Source organism: Dreissena polymorpha, chromosome 5 (assembly GCF_020536995.1).
Source record: "Dreissena polymorpha isolate Duluth1 chromosome 5, UMN_Dpol_1.0, whole genome shotgun sequence".
In the NCBI taxonomy this organism is placed as follows: domain Eukaryota; kingdom Metazoa; phylum Mollusca; class Bivalvia; order Myida; family Dreissenidae; genus Dreissena; species Dreissena polymorpha.
In genome coordinates, this window is record NC_068359.1 from 54625708 (window position 1) to 54650905 (window position 25198).

Consider the following 25198-nt stretch of genomic DNA (forward strand, 5'->3'; position numbering starts at 1 on the left):
TATGAAGCCCTTACCTTGTAAAGGAATTACTGTATTTGGTTTATATCAACAGGAAACACAAACTATTGTGCTAATGGGTAATTAGATAGGGAGAAATATGACTTTATCGGTGTTTATGTTGATAAAAGACACTGTTCTCCCACTAAGATGGTAAAATAATATAATTGTTTCAACACCTTTCTCATTGAAAGTTCTTTCTTATAGAAACTTGTTTTCAAAGAAAACTACATTTACAGTAAAAGGTAAGTAATTAAGGTATTATATTTGTGTGTAAAAAGATGTCTATTATAATTAAAATACTAAAATGTTTCAAATTTGAACAATTCATGTTCTGTAATCAAATCCCTTATCTGTAAAACAAGGCAACAATTTTTCCCCATACATGTTGCAAACTGACATAGATTGAGCAATATTTAAAGGACACGTTCTTCATCGTCTTGTTGATGCCCTGTGTTAGTGTCATTTTCTTTACAGATGGAACAATATTACATAAATTGGTTAAAAAGTTCGCAATTTATTTTAACAAATATTATTAAAGCGAGACTTTACGATTTTTGTATGTGTTAAATTGTAATATATTGATTAAAATATGTTACAATAACGCAAAATAGGGAAGAAAAATATACATTGAAGACGAATTTCATAAAATGCAGCAAAGACAAATAAGCGCCCCGAGCCGATTGTGACGAATATAATTCGTACATATTTTCCTACAATAACCGAAGCATTCATCTTTTTATTAGGTTCGCCGTTAGTGTTCCTGTGTCGTATGAATAGATATGGTTGCAGTAAATTAAAATGATCCGTAAAACAATATTTAGATTCACATTGTACATGCATGATATACATGCTGGCGAATTCGACTGTACAGACATTGTCAATTTCAGAATTAAATATCAGGCTTATTTCGCATTTTTCGACACATGTCCTTCTTAACTTTTATTTTAGTTTATATTGAAATATATGTATAATACGTTTTTACACGTTTTATATAAATTCATATATATTTGACAAAATCGTACAGTCTCGGTTTAAAACAGAAATAATACAGTTTATGAAATGACATAAAATAAATATTAAACAAAGATACGCATGTCTATTAAAACATGCCTACTTAAAATAATATACAGATTAAAAAACAGTAAAAGCATATTACGATACCATACAATATGTACTGCTATATATTTGTATAATTTGTAGTTACGGGTATATGTCTGTTTTTGTTTAATTTAAATTTGTTGCTGTATTAATTTCTTTTAGTTATATCACTGACTTATGTCAGTCAACCTTCTTACAACCTTCTCACAAAATATGTGAACAAGTCCCTTCAAAATCTTACACTTTCTTCCTTCCATGGCCATTCAAGCCCATATGACAATAAGATTGACCCACAGGTCAGTACAGAGGCAAGGTGGGGGCCATCCTTAACATAGTTAGAAGAGGCAGAATGAAAAAAACAATGAACAATTATTCAAAGCAAAGTTAAATATATCAATATGCTTAAATGTATTTTGAAACAAATATAACTAGTTAATATTAAATGATTGAGAATAAACTAAATTTATACAGACATGTTTGCAATCATATTTAGATGTACAGTGACATGGAGATGACATTTACTCCTCTTTTTTATAAACTGCACTCCTCTTTTTTCTATCTCGTTCCCACGACATACTAACTAGAACGAGATACAAAAAAGAGTAGTGCAAAACTAAATAAATGAAGAGTGCAATGAAAAAAGAGCAGTGCATTAAATAAAGGAGAAGTGCATTAAACACTTTACTGCACCGCGCTTTGTTTCGTTGCACTCCTCTTTTATTTAGTTTTGCACTCTTTTTTTTCTATCTCGATCGTTCCCTTAACTTAGTAAGTTGTCCCACAACATAGCTTACTCGTTCCCACCAGTTAGTAAGTCGTTCCCTTGAGATAGTTAAAATGCTCTCTTCTTTTGTTTAAATTGCACCCCTCATATATTTACTGCACCGCTCTTTTTTGATTGCACGCCTCTTTCATTTAGTTGTGCACTCCTGTTTTTTCTATATCGTTCAGTCGACTTAGCTGACTGTTCCCTTGAGTTCGAGTTAGTAGGTCGTTCTCTCAAGTAAGTATGTCGTTGGAACGAGATAGAAAAAAGAGGAGTGCAATGTAAAACAAGAGGAGTGATTAACAAAAAGGAGTGAATGTCACCTATATGCCACCGTACTACTGATGATCAATACATGCATCTTACTGGAACGTTTTGATCAACTTTGATAGAGGATCGCCCATTGATCATTTATGTAAAGGTTTGTTCGAATCTTCCCAGTGGTTGAAGTGGAGATTTGAAGCTGATTGTAGACAATACAAAGAGAAGCCAATAACCACGTTAGCTTAGACTCTCAGTAGAAAACCAAAATACAAGATGCAAGGCAAATACTAAAGCACAGAAGATTTAACAGTATGCAGTCAATAAAATTGTGATCTACCTTCAACTTAGGTAAGTCTCGGTAAATCTCCTTATTTTGTTATACAAATTATGTGAACCTCGTTTTGTGACCAGCTTTTACCACTGCATTCACATTTAAACAACTGCTGTAGAGAATCACTATGCATTTACAACATAGGCATCAATTTACATAACCTAAGTGACAAGGTGGTTCAGAATATAATAAGTTATAAGTAGTTTTTGGTCTATCGATGTGTTTAAAAGGATGTTGTCCCTGGAGTGCGGAATGTAAAGACTCCAGGATCATAATTAACAAGGATGTTAGTCAATACATATAATATGAAACCTATTGGCATTGCATTTTGAATGCGCCGATGTTGAATATTATGTTCAACTTTTATTGTTGATATTTATAAAATCTATATAACCCATGCGACCCTAAACCATTCAGGCTATATTTCATTTGACTAAGTTAAAACAATCAAAGCATTTATAGTGTTCATTAGCTTTTTTTTATATTTGACATTATGGTAACCTAAGTTTTGAATACACTTTACTTAGATTTCATCTTTGTTGTGATATTGTGATGATACAAATTTTTACCAAATGTGATCAACATTTAGTCATAAGGGTATCTTCTACAGTTGTTACAACTTTAGGGTAACCTTTAACCTGTTGACCAGGTTTTTGATATCAATTGGCCCAAATTTTACTTTGATTTAAATATTGTCGAGATAAACATTTTTACTTTAATATTTTATTTGGCCTTAACCGAAAATCAGAGTTTGCTTTATTAGACTTGTACTGTAACTTTGCTCTACTTTGCTGTCGGTGTCATGAACTGTAATGAAATCCTTGTAGGTCCCGACTTTGATGGCATGAAAGTATTAAACTTTGCATGTTTTGTTGGTTTACCCAGACAAAATGGACATGAGTTATTTGAAGCGAATTGATAATTGTCTTCGTGAGGTAATCACCAACAGTTTGGAGTTCCGATGAATAGGAATTAATAACAAGCATCAGAAACCGTTGGTTATTACCTTAACAAACAACGTAAGCTATATATAATTTTAAATCTAACATGATTGTTTATACATAATATGCCCTTTTTCCACAAAAAAATACATACATGTGTTTTCATGACGACAACACACTTAAATTATAATAACTTTTGTCAGGTTCATTAAGATTATTTGAGGAAATTACATGCAAAATGTATACCAAGTAAACAGGTTTGGTAACTTATGTATGAACATTTTACTACTTAAATGTGGTTTCACTGGGTCGAATGCAGAAATGATATGTTTGCCAAATGTCTCCAATATCACATATTTAAAGGGGCCTTTTCACAGATTTTGGCATATTTTGAAGTTTGTCATTAAATGCTTTATATTTATAAATGTAAACATTGGATCTTAAAAGCTCCAGAAAAAAATCAAGAATAAATTAAAACAAGGAAAAAAAAGTAGCCGGTACCAGGGCTCGAACCAGTGACCCCTGGAGTCCTGGAGTTAGTCTGAAGTAAAAACGCATTAGCCCTCTCGGCTATTCCGCTGAGCATACACAGCATTGGTATTTTATACCTTATATAAGCAATCTTCGTAGTTTCGTAAATTTAAACGACAAAAACAGAACTCTCCAAATTATTCAATCGTTTCGCGTTGCAACACTTTATAACTTTTAGGTTTTCAAATCGTCAAAAGATACATATAATGGCTATATTGGACTATGGTAAATGTTCAGTAATACGGTTTCCTCACAAATATCATAACTAAAACGAAAATTTGCGAATCTGAAACAACTTTTTTTCAATTTGTCAATTTACCAAACCGTGAAAAGATCCCTTTAAGGAGGCACATTTTACTGAACTGAACATCTGGGAATTTCTTGAATTACCATGACAACAGAGGGCTCTCTTTCCTTTTTTGTGAAGTAAAAGTAAGACGCTCAATTTATTTGAAAAAAAAATCCCACAAATTTCAAAATTGTGAGAAATTTAGTCACAAACTTCTAAAAATTTGACCAACAATATTCACACACTTGTAGAAATTGTTAAATGATGATTTTTATGCATAGGTATAGTAAAATATTTTCATTGGCTGGACACTTTTGCTTTCGAAAAATAAAATCATACATTATATGCGCAACTAAATTCTGACAGGTTTAACTGTATCTTCAATGATCCATAGTCAATACTTTTGACAAACATTAAAATGTTTGTCTATGTGATTTCTGTTGTATGGCTAGACACATTATTTATACATTGAATTTTAGTTCTCGTGTGAGAAATGTAAGCCATATAATTTTTCCAAGTTTAAAACCTTTGTCAATAACAATTGTGCCATGTCACATGCGCATAGAATTCCCTATAAATCATACATATTAACAATATTTGACATTAAAATGGATTTCATGAAAAAGCAATTTAATCTATTTGAAAAGAAATTACTCAAGCTTTAAAGAATATTTACACATATAAACGGATAAGAATACGAAAATCTACTCCAAATTGCTGCCCTTGCCTCGCTCTCTGCCAGTACTTCATTACTCAAGTGTTTTCACTTTTGTCACATGATCTTTCTGATTCAAGGTATTTCCATTGTAAAAGTGCATGCTTAAATCTTACTGTGATATCTTTAAAGTGACTCCTCATTCAAACAAATCTGGATCCCCATGCTGACTTTTTAAACAAAGGATCTAAAGTTTTACTATTCAATTTACTGACGGTCCAATGCACTGGTGTGGTTTTTTAGCCGAACTAACGTTACAACACTGGTTTCACCAGTTTCATACTTGTAATTCCTTAACAACAAGCAAATTCGTTGAATTGATATCCCCCTTCTCCTCATTGATATATATATAGACACCTATGAAGTTTCATGGTAAAAAACTTAAATAGTTTCTGAGATATAGCTCTAAAAATTTTGTGACATACAGACGGATGAATTGTATTTTTGAATATAAAATGTCTGTTTCTGTTAAATGTCAAACAACTTACAAAGGCTGGTTTTGTAAAATAGTGTGGATATATTAGATTTGTGAAATGCTTGCATCAAAACCGTGAGATGGCTGACCCAGGCCACTCGCAAAGAAGGAAAAAAGCCCTACAAAATTAATTTATTACAGGTTTTGATAGCAGAAAAACTCCATAATGTATTGCAGTATAACCACATGATTTGTCGCAAAATAACCTTTAATTTCAAACTCTGTCTACATACAATGGGTAAGGGTGGTGGAAGAATGATAATTAATTAAAGCAAAGTTAAAAATGATTCTGTAAATTGCAGTGGAATTGTAAACTTGTTAAAATCCACTTTATACTTTTGAACCAAAATGTTTGCTCATGCCATTTTAATAAGGCAAAAGGAAATTATTGCTTATATTGAGGTATAAAAACCATTGAAAACAAATGATAAAAAATTTATATGCAGAAATATGCAAGTACTATACTGCCATAGATGATCTAGGAGATAACATAGCACATGTATGTATTATATCTGATTAAACTGTACATGTCAGTCAATTACAAATAATTTGCAAAGTACCTTGTGGAGCTTGCTAAAAATTGTATAATAAGTGTACAAATTAATAGTTCTAAAAACAAACCTCTTTAACCATTGGTGGGTTTTCATACTCAAAATACTTTTTCCATATACTAGTATATAATCACAATGATGGTATTGTTAAGTTGAGTTTGTCTTTCAAAAATCACTTTCAAGTTTCAATTAAACATTTCTCATTATGAATAAAATCTTCCTTGTTGAGGAGAACACTTCTAGTTATTAACTAGTGACCTCAAAATAAATAGGGGTCATCTGCAAGTCATGATCAATGTACCTATGAAGTTTCATGATCGTAGCCATAATTAAGCGTTCTTGAGTTATCATCCGGAAACCATTTTACTATTTCAGGTCACTGTGACCTTGATCTTTGATATAGTGACCTGAAAATCAAAAGCGGTCAACTGCGAGTCATGATCAATCGACCTATCAAGTTTCATGATCCTAGGCATAAGCGTTCTTGAGTTATCATCCAGAAACCATTTTACTATTTTGGGTCACCGTGACCTTGACCTTTGACCTAGTGACCTGAAAATCAATAGGGGTCATCTGCGAGTCATGATCATTATGTACCTATGCAGTTTCATGATCCTAGGCATAATTAAGCGTTCTTGTCGAGTTATCATCCAGAAACCATTTTACTATTTTGGGTCACCGTGACCTTAACCTTTGACCTAGTGACCTGAAAATCAATAGGGGTCATCTGCCAGCCATTATCAATCTACCTACGAAGTTTCATTATCCTAGGCATAAGCTTTCTTGAGTTATCATCCGAGAAAAATTTTACTATTGGTCACCGTGACCTTGACCTTTGACCTAGTGACCTGAAAATCAATAGGGGTCATCTGCGAGTCATGATCAATCTACATATCAAGTTTCATGATCCTAGGCCTAAGCATTCTTGAGTTATCATCCGGAAACCCTTTTACTATTTAGGGTCACTGTGACCTTGACCTTTGACCTAGTGACCTGAAAATCTACAGGGGTCATCTGCGAGTCATGATCAATCACCTATCAAAATTCATAGGCCTAAGCGTTCTTGAGTTATCATCCGGAAACCATTTTACTATTTCCGGTCACCATGACCTTGACCTTTGACCTAGTGACCTCAAAATCTATAGGGGTCATCTGCGAGTCATGATCAATGTACCTATGAAGTTTCATGATCTTAGGCCCAAGCGTTCTTGAGTTATCATCCGGAAACCACCTGGTGGATGGACCGACTGACAGACCAACATGTGCAAAACAATATACCCCCTCTTCTTCAAAGGGGAGCATAACTAGTGGTTAAAGTATGCATTCATGACTCTGTATTGAACCATTTGAGAACAATCTACCATTCATCCTCCTCCAGTCTGAATGTTAAATTTACAAGTGTTTTTGGAAGAGAGCATAACAAAATTGCCAACTAAAGTGTTTTTTATAGATTAAACAATGTCTTGCATTAATATTTCATGTACAGTAAATTGTGGCCTTCAATTGTTTGCGTAAAATCTACTTCAGTTTACATGGAAGGCAGATTGTTTGTGTGAAATCTACTAATGTTGACATGGGAGGAAGATGCAAATAGCATGAACATACAAAAAACATGAACATGTGCGTAATTATATCTGCCATCAATTTTCTCGCTGCATACAAGTATGGAAAGGAATCTAGGTCAAAACCTCTGGATAAGACAGCTACAGTAAAACAAGAAGGTCAACACCCACCCTTGTTGACTGTGAGTACTTAAATAGTGGATTGCTGGAAATAGCAATTAATAAAAATTGCATCCGTTTTCTGAATTAGTGGCTCTTGACTGACTTCATAGAAATACATGTTGAATGATATTAAGCACGAATCTTTCCCCACAGCCATGTCTTGATAAAGATACATAATTATGTATATTGGGCACCTATTATACATATTTCCATGCGAGCTGGTAGGGTGTTGGTAGTGAAATTCTGTCTAAAAAAGGACTTTTAAAAACACATGATGAGACAGCATACTATGCACAAGAAACAGATTTTAAGATACGATGTATAGATCAGTATTGTGAAGTCAGTACTTAGTCACTAGCCTTGAAGGGGCAGTCAACCAGATTGACGAAAAAAGAAAAGTTCTAAAATACCATTCTAACTCTAACCCTGCGAGTAACTCGCAGACTGTTCAGGTTTTTATGCTGTTCGCTGCTAATCAGTATCTAAGGGTTGAAAAGAGGCTTTTACAACTTGCATCTTGTTAAATAGGAATTTAATTTAATGTTATTTTGTAAGAGACTACAAATGTGTACAAATATGTATCTAAGTGGAAAAGGATTAAACAAGAGATTGGACTTTGCATTAGTCTGAGCCGAATGTAGGTCAGCGTCAACAGCAACATGAGGTAAGGTTAGAGTGGGTGTGTTGATAGTGTTCAAGGACAACATCCATGCAAGTATGAAAGCTTTGTAGAAAACATAATTGATATTCTATGTAATGTGTCATTTTGTGTTAACCATGTAGAGATGGAAGGATGAGTCAATCATTATATACCTCTCAGTCAGTCAATAGCGGGGCATACACAATATTTTCGGATTGGGTCTACTTTTAATATATTACTGTAAGTACCACATACAATTTGGTGTCACAATCAAGATCAACGGAAATAACTACTTGTGAGGAGCGGCAAGCAGATCTGGTAAACGAAAGGGCATACTTTAATGTTGACTGTGAAGGACCGATAGTTAAGTATTGCTATTATGTACATCATAGTTCATAGATACAATAACAACCAAATTAAAGACGAGTTGAAACTTCACAGATATATCAGATAGTAACTAACAAATTGTCCTATGTATATTTCGCTCCGGATTCATACAAACATAGCTAATTTTGACCGGAAAACACTAGTTGGACTGCCACGATCATTCTGACAAGCAAAACTTAGAAAGGCAATATACATGTTATAATATTATCTGCAACATAGCACTTTTTTAAATTGCCATACCCTTAAGGATGTTTCCTATTGATTGTTTATATTTGTATTACACAGAAGTTTTGCCTAACTGCTCCAGATGTATTTTTTGTTATTAAAAAAACAATAAATCAAATAGAAATGTAATGAAATAGATTGTGGGTAAATGACATGCATTATTTTACAAAAATTAAGTCTATGCCCTGCAATGTTGTTACCTTCTAGCACTTAAACAATATATCAGAGGAAGATAAAACGCTGCAATTAGAAAAACTCGGATATCAATAAGAAGAGCAAATGAACGAAAAATCAAATGCATACATAACTGTAAAAACTAATTTCTTTGTCAAGGTACGAATGGCCATGATTTAATTTTATTATGCAGAGAACACACTGACCTGAATGTTGTATAAAGCAGGAAGCACATTTAACTCAGTGTTGCATTATAGAGATAACACATTGACCTCATTTTTGTATTATGCAGCCAACACATTAACCTGATTGCATTACGCAGCGAACACATTTATCTGATTTTTGTATTATGCAGCCAACATATTGACCTGAGTTTGTTGCATTTTGCAGCCAACGCATTGACCTGAGTGTTGCATTATGAAGCAAACACATTCACCTGATTTAGTTGTGTTATGCAATTACCACATTGACCTGATTTAGAAGTATTATGCAGCGAATACATTAACCTGATTTAGTTGCATTTTGCTTCAAACACATTGAAGTGAGTGTTTAATTATGCAGCATTCACATTCAAGTGATTTAGTTGTTTAATGAAAAACAACACATTGACCTGATTGTTGTATTATGCAGTGAACACATTGACCTGTTTGATGCATTATGCAGTGAACATATTGAACTGATTGTTGTATTATGCAGTGAACACATTGACCTGTTTGTTGCATTATTCAGCAAACACATTGACCTGATTGTTGCATTATGTAACAAACACATAGACATGAACGTTGCATTATGCAGCGAAAACAATTTGATCTGATTGTTGTATTATGCATTAAACTGATTTAGTTTTTTTATGCAGTGAACACCTTAACTTGATTGTTGCATTATGCAGCAAACACATTGACCTGATTTAGTTGTATTATGCAGCAAAAACATTGACCTAATTTAGTTGTATTATGCAGTGAACACATTGTCCTGTTTGTTGCAATATGCAGCGAAAACATTGACCTGTTTGTTTCGTAATGCAGTGAAAACATTGACCTGTTTGTTGCATTTTGCAGCAAACACATTGATCAGATTGTATTATGTAGTGAACACATTGACCTCATTGTTGCATTATGCAGCAAACACAATTTGACACGATTTAGTTGTATTATGCGGTGAACACATTTACCTGATTTAGTTGCATTATTCAGTGAACATATTTACCTGATTGTTGTATTATGCAGCAAACATATTGACCTGATTTATTTGTATTATGCAGTGAACACATTGACCTGATTTGGTTGTATTATGCAGAAATCATATTCATATATGATTGAGTTGTTTTATGCAGCGAACACATTGACATGATTTAGTTGTTTTACGCAGCGAACAAATTGACCTGGTTTAGTTGTATTATGCAGCAAACACATTGACCTGACTTAGTTTTATTGTGCAACGAACACATTGACCTGGTTTAATTGTTTTATGCAGCAAACACATTGACCTAACTTAGTTTTATTGTGCAACGAACACATTGACCTGGTTTAATTGTTTTATGCAGCAAATACGTTGACCAGATTTAGTTGTATTATGCAGCAAAGGCATTGACCTGATTTTCAAAATCTCAATTTAAATAGGTTTATTTTAATTCATTATCTACAAGGCTGTCCGGTTACGGTTAGCGCAGTGGTTGGTACATGCATTTCTCACTTCTGCAACCGGGGTTCAATCCCCATTCCCAGGGCACGTGAGTTTGGTAGGTGGTCACTATAACGGACAGGTGGGTTTCCTGTGGGCAATCCAGTCCCCCCCCCCACCCCGCCCACAGCATAAGACCACACCAAAATTGAATAACTTTCAGTAAAACCTAAATACATATGTAGCTGGAAACTGAAGCTTTAATTTAAAATTCGTTTCAACTTTCATGAGTCTAGTAATTAAATTTGGTAGGAGTGGTGGGACACACTATGGGTCTCCACATAATGCAAGCACTTTTCCGGAAGGACCTCATGAACTTAGAACATTATCTATGATTATGATCTTTTTTCGTAACACCCCCGCATCAATTTACGTAGATCACTTGTTTAAGCAATGAATGATTATCAGCATGTTTCTCAGCATGTAACATCCTGCCAATCTCTCTTAGAGTAATAGTTATGTCTACCTTAAGTCTTGAATAGCATCACGCACATCAGGGTGTTATACTTTACTACGCATGTATCACTGTTACCACATAGGTGTTCTTTATATTTTAATGAAGGACATGACCACAAAAGCCAATAAGAAACATACAAATATAATTTAACACAAATAATGCTACATTTATGAATACAATCCAGTGCTCCAGTTGGCCTAAATCGAAAGGCGCCGCATCCTGCCCTCCCGAACCTCCGCCCGGCCCCTCCAAACCTCCGCCCTGCTCCCCCCGCTCCCCCCTTAAAAACAAAACAAAATTTTTTTTAATTTCTTTTTACATCATATGATAATTCATAAATTTCTTATTACATTGTAATTAGTTTAATCCTCATTGTAGACATTATATTTGAATGGTTTAATAATAATGGGAATAATACAATTATTTATAACATATAAATTAACATGCAATAGGAAGCATTTCAGAAACACCCGCGCGCTCGAACGTGCCATTTTGACAAAATACTGCGCGTCGAAAGTGCCCTTTTGACAAAATACTGCGCGTCGAAAGAGCCCTTTTGACAAAAAAGCCCCCCTGCCCTTTTCATATCCTAGCTGGAGCGCTGCAATCAGTCAATATGTTAGGGTCGAATGGTATAACAAGGAGGTATTTTACTCAAGTTCCAAATGTAATTCACGCACATAAAATGGAGAACAAAAGTTTCCCTCCTACCAGTTTATAATACACACATTATAATAATTTTAAACAAAGTAACCATACTAGTATTATGCATGAGGAATTTGAGTTAAAACCTATGTTACAATTATTTTATACCAGACAATGGGTATACAAAGTATTAAATATTATAGTCTGATCTGGATATATTTTAATCCAACCTCATTCATATTCACATAATTCAGGGATTGTTTTCAATATTTTACAATTGCCATTAACGGGGGATGTGCCGAGTCGTGTAAGGACACACTCATCAAAGGGCAGAGCTATTTCCAGAGTATATCACTTATGTATGAAATGTGTTTGCAAAGCTTTCTTCCAAAAGACGTTAGCTATTGGTGGCAGAATGATAGATACAGCACTGAAATCACTATCTTCAGGAACATTTGCTTCCTTTGACAGGCGTGGAAAGCACACTCCCCATAACAAAACCCCAGATGCAATCATAGAAGATGTTGGTAATCATATAGAATCATTTCCTACTGTAGAAGCACATTACACATGCCAAGACACTAAAAGGCGTTTTCTACAATCTGATTTAAATATTAGTAAATTGTATTAATTATACAAAGAAAACTGTAAAGAAACAGGCAGGCAATACATATCAAGTGCAATGTATCGTACAATTTTCTGTGAGGAGTTTAACTATTCATTCCATATAACCAACAAGGACCAGTTTCAGACGTGCGCTGTGTATAGAAATAAGGAGATAGCAGGCGAGCTAACACCGATTTGAAAATTGCTTTTGAATACGAAATCAAAAGAAAAAACAGAGCTAGAGATAAAAAGAAGTTGGATAAGTCTCGTGCAAAACAAGACAAGTCATACCATGTTGCAACATTTGATCTAGAGGCTGTTTTACCGATTCCATGTTCTCTTGTGAGTAAAGTTTATTATAACAAGAGGGCCATGATGGCCCTGAATCGCTCACCTGACTAACCTTGCTTCATAAACTTAAATTTTATTAGACCCATATACAATCCCAAACCAAATTTTATTAATTAATACATTCTGACAAAATTTCATTAAGACGTGATGAAAACTGTGACCTCTTTCATCTACACAAGGTTTTACTAGAATTGGCCCGGTGACTTAATTTTTGACCCCAGATGACCCATATACGATCCAAAATCAGATATTATCAAGATAAACATTCTGACCATATTTCATTAAGATCATATGAAAACTATGACCTCTATTGTCTTCACAAAGTTTTTCTATGATTTGACCTGGTGACCTAGTTTTTGACCCCAGATGACCCTAATACAATCCCAACCCAGATTTCATCAAGATTAATATTCTGGTCAAATTTCATAAAGATTTAATGACTGTGACCTCTACTGTCTACAAAAGTTTTTTTTAAATCTGACCTAGTTTTTGACCCTAGATGACCCAAATTCAATCCCAACCCAGATTTTAACAAGACAAACATTCTGACTCTATTTCATTAAGGTCTGATGAAAACTGTGACCTCTATAGTCTACACAAGGTTTTCTATTATTTGACCTAGTGCCTAGTTGCTGACCCCAGATGACCCAAATACAATCCAAACAGGGCTCCCCTGGCCCAAAAATTTCTGTAGCCAACTTTTTAGCCAAATGGAATTTTGTGTAGCCAAATTTTAGAAACTGTAGCCAAAGTTTTAGCAAAGCATGTGCAGAAGTCAAAGTTGGATATTTTGAAAATCCTAAACTTAAAGCTGCGGGCCAGGGGGCCGCAGGGCCCTCAGTGGGTCCAGGGGACAAGGGGGCCGGAGGCCCCCGGAAGCTCCTGGATTCGACGCATTAAAAGGGTGCCTGTACCTGTTCTGGTGATTCTATTTTCTTAAAAAAAACAACATACACATATATTTGAAAATCTTCATGTATTTGATAAGGAACACACAAAAGTTAGTCAAAAGGCAATTCATTCACATGCACCCACCGTCTGGCATGGACTCGACTGCAGGTGTTGCTTTTGAAGAACCCGGTTAAACCTGTAACAGTCGTTACAAATTATTATATATTTCACACATACTTTAAAGTCAATAATACATGTTTAATAAATGCAGAATCAAATGCTTGTCACCATTTATATTCACAGAATCATGCTTCCAGAAGCCTCCACATTCACCTAAGAAAATTGGGTATGGTGGCTTCTGCGCAACAGTTAAAATTGAAAATTTCAGCATGGGTTCCCCTAGTTTTTATCCCAATCGTTTTGTTTGAATGCTAAATAATTGTATCCCGGTGTGACCCAAATTCGACGATGTAATGGTTACATGAAGCAATATTTAGCAAATAATTAAAGAAATAATGAAATGTTAAATAGCACAAAATAATAATTTTAAACTCGGCTGTATTACTTTGAAATGATTCCAAGACAATAATCATCCATTTAATCGATAAAAATAGAACATCGTCGAATTTGGGTTACGGTAGGTTGCCCATATTTGTTTTACAAAAAGTAAAAAAAAACATTTCTTGCTGCTGGGCTCATATGTTGGGGACAATAAAACATTTTATTTAACTAAAAAAGACCTGTCCCAGTCAGCAAAAATGGCGTATTTGATCGTATTTTCAATTACTGTTAAAATTCTTTTCCTGTTTTATGCTTTATTCAAAGGTCAAAATATTTTAAAAGCTCACAATCAATGAATCAAACGTTATTAATAAAAAAATTGGCAAATTTGCTAGATCTATCTTGCCGATTTTTTATGCAAAAAAAACTAAACAATAAACTTTAGCAACAGAAAATACGACCAAATTCGGGGTGTTAGTTTAAAAAAAATAAAAACCCTACCTCGTTGGTCTTGATGGTTCTTATATTCTTTCTGTGATTAGGGTCCTCTGCGTGGAGACGAAATGCCTTCTTCCCACAAGACTGATAATTAAGGGTTTTCTTACAAACTTCTCAAATCGCTTTTCCACGAGCTTCCACTTTTCTCAACCAGTTCACTCCCCGCCCGTAGACTACAGTGTAGTCTTTCTCGTGTAACCATTCCCAGCGCAACTTATTTTATGCGCCTTCAAGATCTTTCACCTTATATCCAACAGGCAATTATCTCGTTGCCATTTTTGTCAACTTGAGTCTAAACACAGCTTTCATTCGGCATTAAATATATGCAAAAAGTACTCAAATTGATTTAAATCGGCAGCAATCTTTAATCTTTAATCAGATGTAATTGTTTATTTAAGCCGCTACGATGTACAATTTGTTTTCAGTTCAGTAATTTGTCTCGATGACCGGTGTGTATGCCGACTGCGTATCAATTTTTCAGCTCAATAACACGGCGATGTATTGAAGCACAGTCTACAGCTGAAAGCGGTTAATATCTGGGACTGCATGTCAGGAAAAAATCAATACCGATATTTCGCATTGTTCAATAATTAAGCAACGATTAATAACACTTATCCTTTATGGATTTTCATGAAATAAAAACCATAATAAAGAAAATTGTATTCTCTTTAATCTGATTTTTAAATTATTATAATACACTTAGTGAAAAACAATTAATTATGCTGTTAAAGGTTTTTCTATTATTTGACCTTGTGACCTAGTTTTTGACCCCAGATGACCCATATACAATTCCAACCCAGATTTCATCAAGACAAACACTCTGACCAAATTTCATAAAGATTGGATGTAAAATGTAACCTCTATTGTCTACACAAGGTTTTTCTATTATTTGACCTAGTGATCTAGTTTTTGACCCCAGATGACCCAAATACAATCCCAACCCAGATTTCTTCAAGATAAACATTCTGACCAAATTTCATACAGATTGCATGAAAAATGTGGAAGATTTTTGAAAGTTTTCACAAAATAGGCAAAAATGAATAAACATGCAAAGTTCAACGAGCTCCTGCGGCCATGTTTTTTGACGAATCAAATTTCTTTGAACAACTTTTTCAGGGGAGCCTTCAAAGGTCATCCCTGTGAAATTTTTTGAAAATCTAATGAGCGGTTTCTGCCGAAGATTTTTTAAGGTTTTTGCCATATATGGTCATGGCGGCCATCTTGGTTATGTGATCAAATTTTTTTTAACAATTCTTTTGTCCCATGACCTAGGGATGTTCCACATGAAATTAAGTTAAAATTGGCTCAATGGTTTAGTAGAAGAAGATGTTTACAAATTGTTTACAGACGGACGGACGGACGCCGGACGCTGAGTGATCACAATAGCTCACCCCGAGCTATCGCTCAGGTGAGCTAAAAAAGCTCAATTGTTACAATCTTTCCTTTTATTATTTACAAAACGCAAGTTCGACATGGTTTTTGTGGAATGAAACTGAAGGAAAACTGGGCTCTTGTGAAGAGGGAACTTGTCTTTTGACTTACATGAAATCTCTTCCTATCACAGTAAAGAATGTCTGTTTTTATTCTGACTGTTGTTGTGGTCAAAATCGAAATAGGGTTGTTGCTGTTGCATTGATGCATGCTTAAGAGAAATGTAAAAACATAGAGACACTATTGAACAAAAGTATTTAGAAAGTGGACATACCCAGATGGAGTTGTGATAGTGTACATGCTTCGATAGAACGAGCAAAGAAACTTACATCGGTATATGTACTAAGCCAGTGAGAAACAATTGTGAAGGTTGCACGAAAAAGAAATCCGTATGTTGTAGTGACGATGAAATACTATGACTTTTTAGATATTAAACATGAAGCCAAATATGTACTACCGTTAAACGTTGTAAATGTAAGTGGACAAAACGTTTTATGGACAAAAATAACATGAATAAAACTGCAAAAAAGTTATCCTGGGCATGTGTTTTTTAAGAGCAGTTTTGATGACACCAGTTTTCAGTGTGTGCAACTTAAATCCTCAAGGAAAGGACCTTCTATAAAATGTGACTTAAAACCCTTGTATGATGCCAAACTTCCAATTACAGTAGCAAAGAAAAAATACCGCTATCACTTTGCTCTGATGAATAATTCCTTCAGAATATGACCAGTATTTCAAGGATATTCCATATGATAAGACAAATAGGGACAGTCTTCCAGAACCAGATACAATGGAAGAAAGTGAAGATTCAAATGTGGAATAGAAAATTTGAATCTTGACTTTCTTCCATTGTGAAGGTTGGAGACAAACAAGTCCATACTGGTTGAAGTATATGTATTGTTGCATGTGTATGTACTGTTAAAATCTAGAATGCAAAAGAAAATAATGATGTACTTCTGTATAATAATATCTCGTATTATGAATATTAATATGAACTTGTGCTAAGTGCACATGTTTCGTTCAGTCTCTCAAAATAGATGCATAGCACAGGGCTGTTTTGCCTTAAGGGCACTTAGACCTGTATGACATAGGAAAAGCAGGGTACTATTCGTATGCTAAGAAGCACCAAGTGCACTTAACACAGTGGCACACAGAAAATATATAAGTTTTACCTTTATGTCATAATGAAGTAAGTGCTATTTTGAATACAAAAGCATTAAATATTGTATGCAATTCTATGATGTTTCTAATGCCATAACAATACTTTTACCTAATATTGTAACATAATATTATGCTAATATTCATATTCAAATAAAAGTTGTAGTTTGTCAAACCTTCTTTTGCGTTTTTCTCCACTATTTGAAAAATGTACTTATTACTTTCTGGCTCTAACCCCTCATTTGGTTAATTCTAAAGTATCAAGGCGATTGCTTTCAAACTTCAAATACTTTCATACTACAGGGGTTTTTTTGGGTAGTGGGGGAAGGGGCCTTTAGCCCTTATGTGGGGGAAATTTTACGCGGGATTTTCCACTTTGGGGAAAAATTGTGCGCGTGGGAATTTTCGCGGCGTTCCCCTTTTTGGGGGATTTGTTTACTTACTCTCTCATTATTACAATACATGTGTACATGTTTGCACTATATTCATTGTTTTTTTTTTTTTCATAATTTATTACGTTTGGCAAGATTAAATTGAAATAGAATTGAAATGTTATAATCATGAGACCCATCTTTCTATTAAAAAAAAAACAAAAAAAAACCGTCTGTTATATAAGGTAAAAAAACCCTGTACTATCATGAGGGTACTGTACCTTGCAAGTTGACATAGAGGTTATGTTCTTTAATCATTAAAACCTTTAGACAACATTTGTCACTTACAGGCAGTAGAGAAAAGCAGTGTCTTGGCTCCTTTTCGCATCATATTCGCTCTGCCTGGGTTGGCATTTCTCTGCATTTTCCACACACACACCAGTCTGGTGACTCAGCACCCTCAGGTGGATGGTATCCACCTTCACCCCTGGCTACTGGCTTATGAAAGTCCAATATAAGACCAGGGTTCTCATCTAGGACCCCCAATATTATTTCCTCAAGCTGTTCCCTTGGCATGGTCTTCATGTCTTCCTAAAGAAAAGAAAATAAACTGTAAGAAAATAAACAATAATGTTATAAATAGTAAATAAAATTGGAAAATCATTTTAAAAACTAGAAAAGCGTCCATAGAACACGGATGCCTTGCTGACTGCCACTGGTAGCAGAAATAGATTACACTTTCCTGATACGCTCCAGACAAAATCCAAGTGCCAGTATTAAAACTTCAAAATGGCACTTACTCAAAGAATACAATGTAGTTTTATTATGTTTTTTTTGCACTAAACTTCTCTTAAATAAATTTGTATATCCTATGATGTGAAAAGTTAATATCAGTAATTTTTCAAGTTATGCTTCAGGCAAAATAAAAGTATACAAACTTGCAAAAGGCGATAGCTAAAAATCTATAAGAGGTATGGTATGTTTCCTTTGCATTGCACTTATCCTCAATGATATTTTTCAGTCTAAAAAGTTCATAGACACTATAATTCACAGATTTTTAGGTCATGCTTATCACAAAACTTGGAGATCAACTACACATATTATGTGCTAGTTAATACTTACTTGAAATCTGTCTTTCCTTGTTTGAATGACAGAAAGAGCAACTTCATCCCTATTTGGATCAGCTTCCCGAACAGATTTTTTGCCTTTTCGGAAGCCGGACCTTTGCCCTTTCCTCTGCCCCTTCCTTAAAAAAATAAATGAATGAACATATTACTTGATTTTGTGGTGTTTTCTTTTTCGTACCAATTGACATACTACTATGTATGATTTATGTATTTAAAAGTACCTTAAATTTTCTTTAAATTTAAGTTTTCACCTACAAAAAAAAAACTTAGTTGTATAGTAATTTTTTTTTTACAAATGAATAAGATGCATGTAGCAATAATAATTCACTGCTTTTGAATAAAGTTTGAAAAAGTCAAAAGGCATTTGTACAAAATATTTTTAAATATTTTACCAGAAGTCGAAATGACCTGCCTTTGCCAACTATAAGGGGTCAAAATGAAAATGCTTAGGGTCAAAACACTCAAGTAATTTTGAATGTGTTATTTTCTGAAAGTTTAATATTTTGTAATAGCTTATTTGTCATATTCATGGTTAAAACAATTTCAAACAAGGGACAAAATTGTCACAAAACCAGGTTTTCATTGTGAAAAAAAAATCTGATAAAGGGAGAAAACTCAAACTGAACTTTTGAAATGACCAAAAAAAATTAACCCCCTTTGTTAGTTTTTTTTTTTTTAAATCTATTTTTAGTCGTGGCGACCTTGACATTGGAGATATTGACGTGATTCTTTCGTGGGACACACCGTCCCATGATGGTGAACAAATGTGCCAAATGATTTTAAAATCTCACAATGAATGACATAGTTATGGCCAGGACAAGCTCATTTATGGCCATTTTTGACCTTTGAACTCAAAGTGTGACCTTGACCTTGGAGATATCGACGTAATTATTTCGCGCGACACACCGTCCAATGATGGTGAACAAATGTGCCAAATGATTTTAAAATCTGAAGATGAACGACATAGTTTTGGCTCGGACAAGCTCATTTATGGCCATTTTTGACCTTTGAACTCAAAGTGTGACCTTGACCTTGGAGATATCGACGTAATTATTTCGCGCGACACACCGTCCAATGATGGTGAACAAATGTGCCAAATGATTTTAAAATCTGACAATGAACGACATAGTTATGGCCCGGACAAGCTTATTCCGCCAGCCCGCCAGCCAGCCGCCAGCCAGCCAGCCCGCCCGCATTCGCCAATCTAATAACCAGTTTTTTCCTTCGGAAAACCTGGTTAATAAAAAGCATTATTTGTAGCAACAAAGATCTTTTTTTTTTCTTTTGGAAGTAAAATGATGTAAAGCTATTTTTGTGCAGGATTAAAAACGGAAAAAAACTGCAGCTTACTTGCATCAAAACGCAGGATTCTGCTTCAATTGAAATCCCTGTTATACACGGATTAACAGTTTCGCAATGCGCATGCGCAAAACCAACTTGCCTTGAAGAGTTACTCCGCCTGAATTGCGAGTAAAAATATTGTTGGATATCGTTATGGCTTTAACATGTTGCGTTCAAAACTGCTCTAAAGGAGCATACTGGTTAAATAAATGGAAGAAAAAACTGTGTGACGTCTGTGGATGTTTGCACAAAGAGAGAGACTGTAAATGCGATCCGCCATTCAGGTAATAAACGATTAAGAGCTGATGTATCGTTTTCAGAAAATGTGGGTGGGGTAAGATTTCTACGATTTTTTCAGGCATGTTATAGAATAGGCAGTCATTAAATTAAGAGCATTAATCTCACATGTTTTACAATATAGCAAAAGCAAGTTCATTTAACAGCAGAAGTATGACTATCTCGCCATTTTACAGGGTGATACTCGTACGTATACAGTTGATAAATGATGACTTGACCAAAGGTAGTTGTACTATATACAGACTGTGTTATGAGGAATGCACTCATTTGAATCCATGCAGATCTTGAATGTATTGAAACGCATAAAAATAGGTCTGTTGCTGGCAGGCCAACTATTAAAATTGTCTGTGCCTATTAGTTAAATTTATATTAAATTCAATTTCAGACTATTCACTTTCCTAACAAAGAAAAAGAATCCAGAGCAAAGGGAAAAATGGAAACAGCTGGTAGGAAGACGTCAGGGCAGTGGACAACTCTGGTCACCAGGCAAAGACAGTCGAGTTTGTTCGGATCATTTCACAGATGGAGAACCAACCAAAAACAATCCATTGCCCACTGTCAGCATGGGATATGACGAAGCAGAGAAACGAGCGAAGAGAATGATACAGTTTGAGGCGACTAGCACAAAACATACGAAAAGGCGTAGAAAAATTTGTTCAAAAGACAATGATCATGTGTCTGGGGAAAATCTTGTTGCAACACCTATTTATGATGACCCAGAGGTTGAATTACTTTCCCACACTTACAAACTTCCATGGTTTGTTAATTTTCTGGCTGTGTTTGTAGCTCTGTGTTTACAAATTAGTGAACAGAACAAGCAGATTGCCAAGTTGAAAGCTGAGGTGTGCATACATAGACAAAAAATAGACAGGCTGAAGAACACTGTGTACAGTGAGAAAATACTTAAGACCGACGATGATGTTCAGTTTTACACTGGTTTAGCAAACAAGTCTCTGTTTAACAAATTACATGGGTTTATTTCACCATTTGTTACAAGAAGGTGGACTGGTGTTATGTCTATGGCCAAAAATGTCAGAAAATTCAAATCCACATTGTCAGCCCGTTTTGGTCCATCCAGAAAAGTATCATCAAAAGGTGAGTTCTTGATGGTATTAATAAAATTACGACTTGGGCTGCTAAATAAGGACCTAGCAAAGAGATTTGATATTTCTGAAACTCTATGTTCAAGGATATTTTTCGCTTGGCTTCGGTGTGCAAGTTCTATATTGAAGTCAATGATCTTCATGCCTGAGGAAGAGGAACTGATCAGCTCAAAACCCCAACGCTTCCGGAAATATCCTGACCTACATTCAATCATTGACTGTACAGAGTTGTTTATTGAGACACCAAAAGATTTGTTTCTGCAATCTAATTCATGGTCTGATTATAAACATCACAATACAGTGAAATTGTTAGTTGCTTGTGCACCAAACAGTACAATTATATTTGTCTCAAAGGCATACTTGGGGAGAATTTCAGACAAAGCCTTCACATTAGACAGTGGATTTTTGAACTTGGTGCCGATGAACAAAACGATAATGGCAGATAAAGGTTTTAACATTAGCAATGAGTGTGCCGATAGAAGTATATCACTACATGTTCCCCCTGGAAGAAGGGGAAAGTCACAAATGTCCAGTGCATGTGTTGCAAAAACTAAGCATATTGCGAATCATCGAATTCTCATTGAACAAGTTATCAGAAGAATGAAGACTTTTAAAATCCTAGCCAATGAAATTCAAATTTCTTTACTGTCACATGTTGATGATATTGTGACAGTATGTGTGGCCTTGTACAACCTCAAAGAACCCATCTATAAAAGTTAAAATGTTAAGAGACAGAAAATGAGATATTGTATGTGTAAATTACAATAGTGAAGTTGTAAATGTATAGTTGTGCAACAATTGTCTACTTTAATTTTGATGAACTACTATGTCAGTATCTTATAGCATTGTCTTTATAAAAGCGTAAAAGACTGAACATACAGCGTTGTTTTTTTGCTTACATCTTTATTTGTAGCTCAACACACCTTGCGAAAATTGATAATGAAATAATCTTCAGCACTTAGGCGTATAAAAAAAGTTGTTTGTTTCCTGTAACCCGACCCTACCTAGTTTTTCCTTCCCACCCTAAACCCCTGTTAAAAAAATTAAAAGGCTACAATCTTGTATCAAGAAAAAATTAGGCCAACCTATCCTTCTTATTTTTTTTAATCAAACAATTCATTTTAACGCATTATCTACATGTGTGAGGATGTGAAAACCGAATCAACTCAGTTCAATGACACTTGAAATAACTTTATTTTTAAAAAAACAATAAACATCAAGCACAAATACTGATAAAAATCGAACAAGTTATGACAGTTTGAATTACTGTGCTATATGTAAATGTACTTACAAGCACTGTAGTTACTATGAATATCAATAAAAACAAGTAACAGCTCAAACGATTAGACATTCTACAATATACATGTATGAGTCGTGTTCTGAGAAAACTGGGCATACTACATGTGCGTAAAGTGTCGTCCCAGATTAGCCTGTGCAGTTCGCACAGGATAATCAGGGACGACAATTTCCTCCTAAACTTGATTTTCGGTAAAGATGGACTCCCTTGAAACTAAAAAAACCATGAAAGCAGAAAGTGTCGTCCCTGATTAGAATAGCCTGTGCGTACTGCACAGGCTAATCTGGGACAACACTTAACGCACATGCAGTATGCCCAGTTTTCTCAGAACGCGGCTGATATTATCGGCATCTTTGACTAGACAATCTGTTATCAACATCTTTAACTCAAAAACAACTATCAGCATCTTCGACTAGACAATATAAGATCATAATCTTTAATTAGACAAATCTACAAATGTAAATATATTTTTAGAATCTTTGACTAGACATCAATATTCTATTATCTGCATCTTTGACTTAATGTAATCAATTCATCATCTTTGACTAAAAAACTGCTATCAGCATCTTGGACCAGACAATCTACATGTATGATCAGTATCTAAGCTTTCTACAAAAAGTATCAATATCTTTGACAAGACATAAATATTATATGATCACCATCTTTGAATTGAAATGTGTTATTAGTATATAACTGGACAATCTATTAACAGCATCTTTTACTACACAATTATTATCAATATCTATAACTGAACAGGTATTAAAACAGTCTCTATCATACACTTATCATCTTCAATCTATCTCTGGGGTCGTATTCCAGAAGCATCTCAAGTCAAATTTTATTCTTATCCTTAAATTGGGAATTTTTTTTAAGTCTTTCATTTCATATTGCAATAGTTTGGCATCAAGATTTACATGAAAATAACATCATTTTTTATATTAAAAAAACGTGTGTTTCATTATTTAGTAAAGAAATACACAACATTGTAATTTTGACCCGACGTTATTTAAGATATGACTTAGATGTTTATGGAACACCACTCCAGAACGCGTTACATTTCACTTGTCATCAATAATTAGTACTGGCCATCATTATTTTGAGCATTTTCCACATGACCACAAATCAACAGTTTCAAGATGGGTGTCAGTAACCTGTGCACAAATATAGTGCACCCAAACTCCACAAACATCACAACTGACTGACTGGTCTGCTTCAGACTGAGGCTCATCTACACAGTCAAGACCGCACATACCACAAAGATATATGGGAACTTTGTTCAGTCTACGGCGCTTCTTAGGCTGCTGGATGTTCTTACTGTTGTCTTTTGGGGATAATGGTTCAAGTGCCATGCAGACGGCGTGAGAGCAACTAAGTGTCTGAATCTTCGTTGGGGTTTTAGGGTTTTCCTTAGTATTGTCTGTTGTCTTGTTGTCGTTGCAATTCTAATTCAACAAGGCTGGCAAGACATGTGATAACCAAAACCAGGACAACTTCTCCTCCAAAACATCCCAGAATTCTTTTTCAAACATAACACGTAGAGTGACACTTCCATGATATGTGTACACAAACAAGTCACAATACTGTCTACCATGTTTTGCCGTTTGTCCCTGAATTTGGTAGAAGTACGCATGGTTCTTACTGACCTGGACTTTCCCACTTTCTTCAATTAAGTATGCTTGATTTGAAGAGCTTGGAGCAGTGTCTTTAATGGACTCTGGACACTTTATCTCACAAAGACCTTTTCCGCAACACTGGCACTCAATCTCCAAATCTGCACTTGCAACCATATATGGGTTGGCAGAGGAAACAAGCAGTCCCGTATTCTTCGATTTGAATTTCTTGTGATTTTTTCTCATCACTTGCGTGTAGGCTTTCTTGGCATGGGGTTCTAAGGACAGACCGTGTTTCATGGCAGTGGTTGGATGACTTTCTTTTTGACGAAGTATAGCATCAACTAACTTAGTCGGGTCAGCCGAGCTATCTTTAAGTAATGTGTCAACTCTGCTGCTGATTCGGTGAAACAAACTAGCTGTTACCCGTCCTTTGCGGTGCTCATTCCATGCCTTTGAGTTCCACTGTTCGACGGTAGCCTCTGACAAAACACCACATTGTTCTTTGCTTATTGCTATTCTTTGCAGGAATTCTCCCCTTAGATCTGATGCCTCTGGGTCAAGCCTGTTGGCAATCTCACCCAAAGAGTGGGGCATTTGTGGGTCTACCTTAGCTGTTATGTGCCGCTTTTCAATTGTTAATATGAAACAGGAGTTTGGGACATCTTCTTTTACTAAATTGTATAAGTCATTCTTTAATTTTGTAATGTTCTTGACTTCTTC

At 34.9% G+C, this 25198-nt stretch overlaps 1 protein-coding gene and 1 pseudogene across 1 annotated transcript; one reads left to right on the forward strand and one right to left on the reverse strand.

The window, feature by feature from the left end:
- LOC127881319 (uncharacterized) overlaps positions 1 to 25198 on the reverse strand; it is a 30379-nt pseudogene that overhangs the window by 2982 nt on the left and 2199 nt on the right.
- LOC127881311 (uncharacterized) lies at positions 20312 to 22303 on the forward strand. Its single transcript, XM_052429065.1, has 2 exons — positions 20312 to 20452; positions 20851 to 22303. Exons 1-2 carry the CDS (start codon positions 20322 to 20324, stop codon positions 22286 to 22288), a joined length of 1569 nt encoding a protein of 522 aa, XP_052285025.1. The 5' UTR covers positions 20312 to 20321; the 3' UTR covers positions 22289 to 22303.

What these genes read in the sequence shown, in the direction of transcription:
- LOC127881311 (XM_052429065.1), top strand. Translation starts at nt 20,322, where the DNA reads ATGGCTTTAACATGTTGCGTTCAAAACTGCTCTAAAGGAGCATACTGG. An exon ending in AAATGCGATCCGCCATTCAG is followed by an intron (nt 20,453 to 20,850) that starts GTAATAAACGAT and finishes ATTCAATTTCAG; the next exon opens with ACTATTCACTTTCCTAACAA.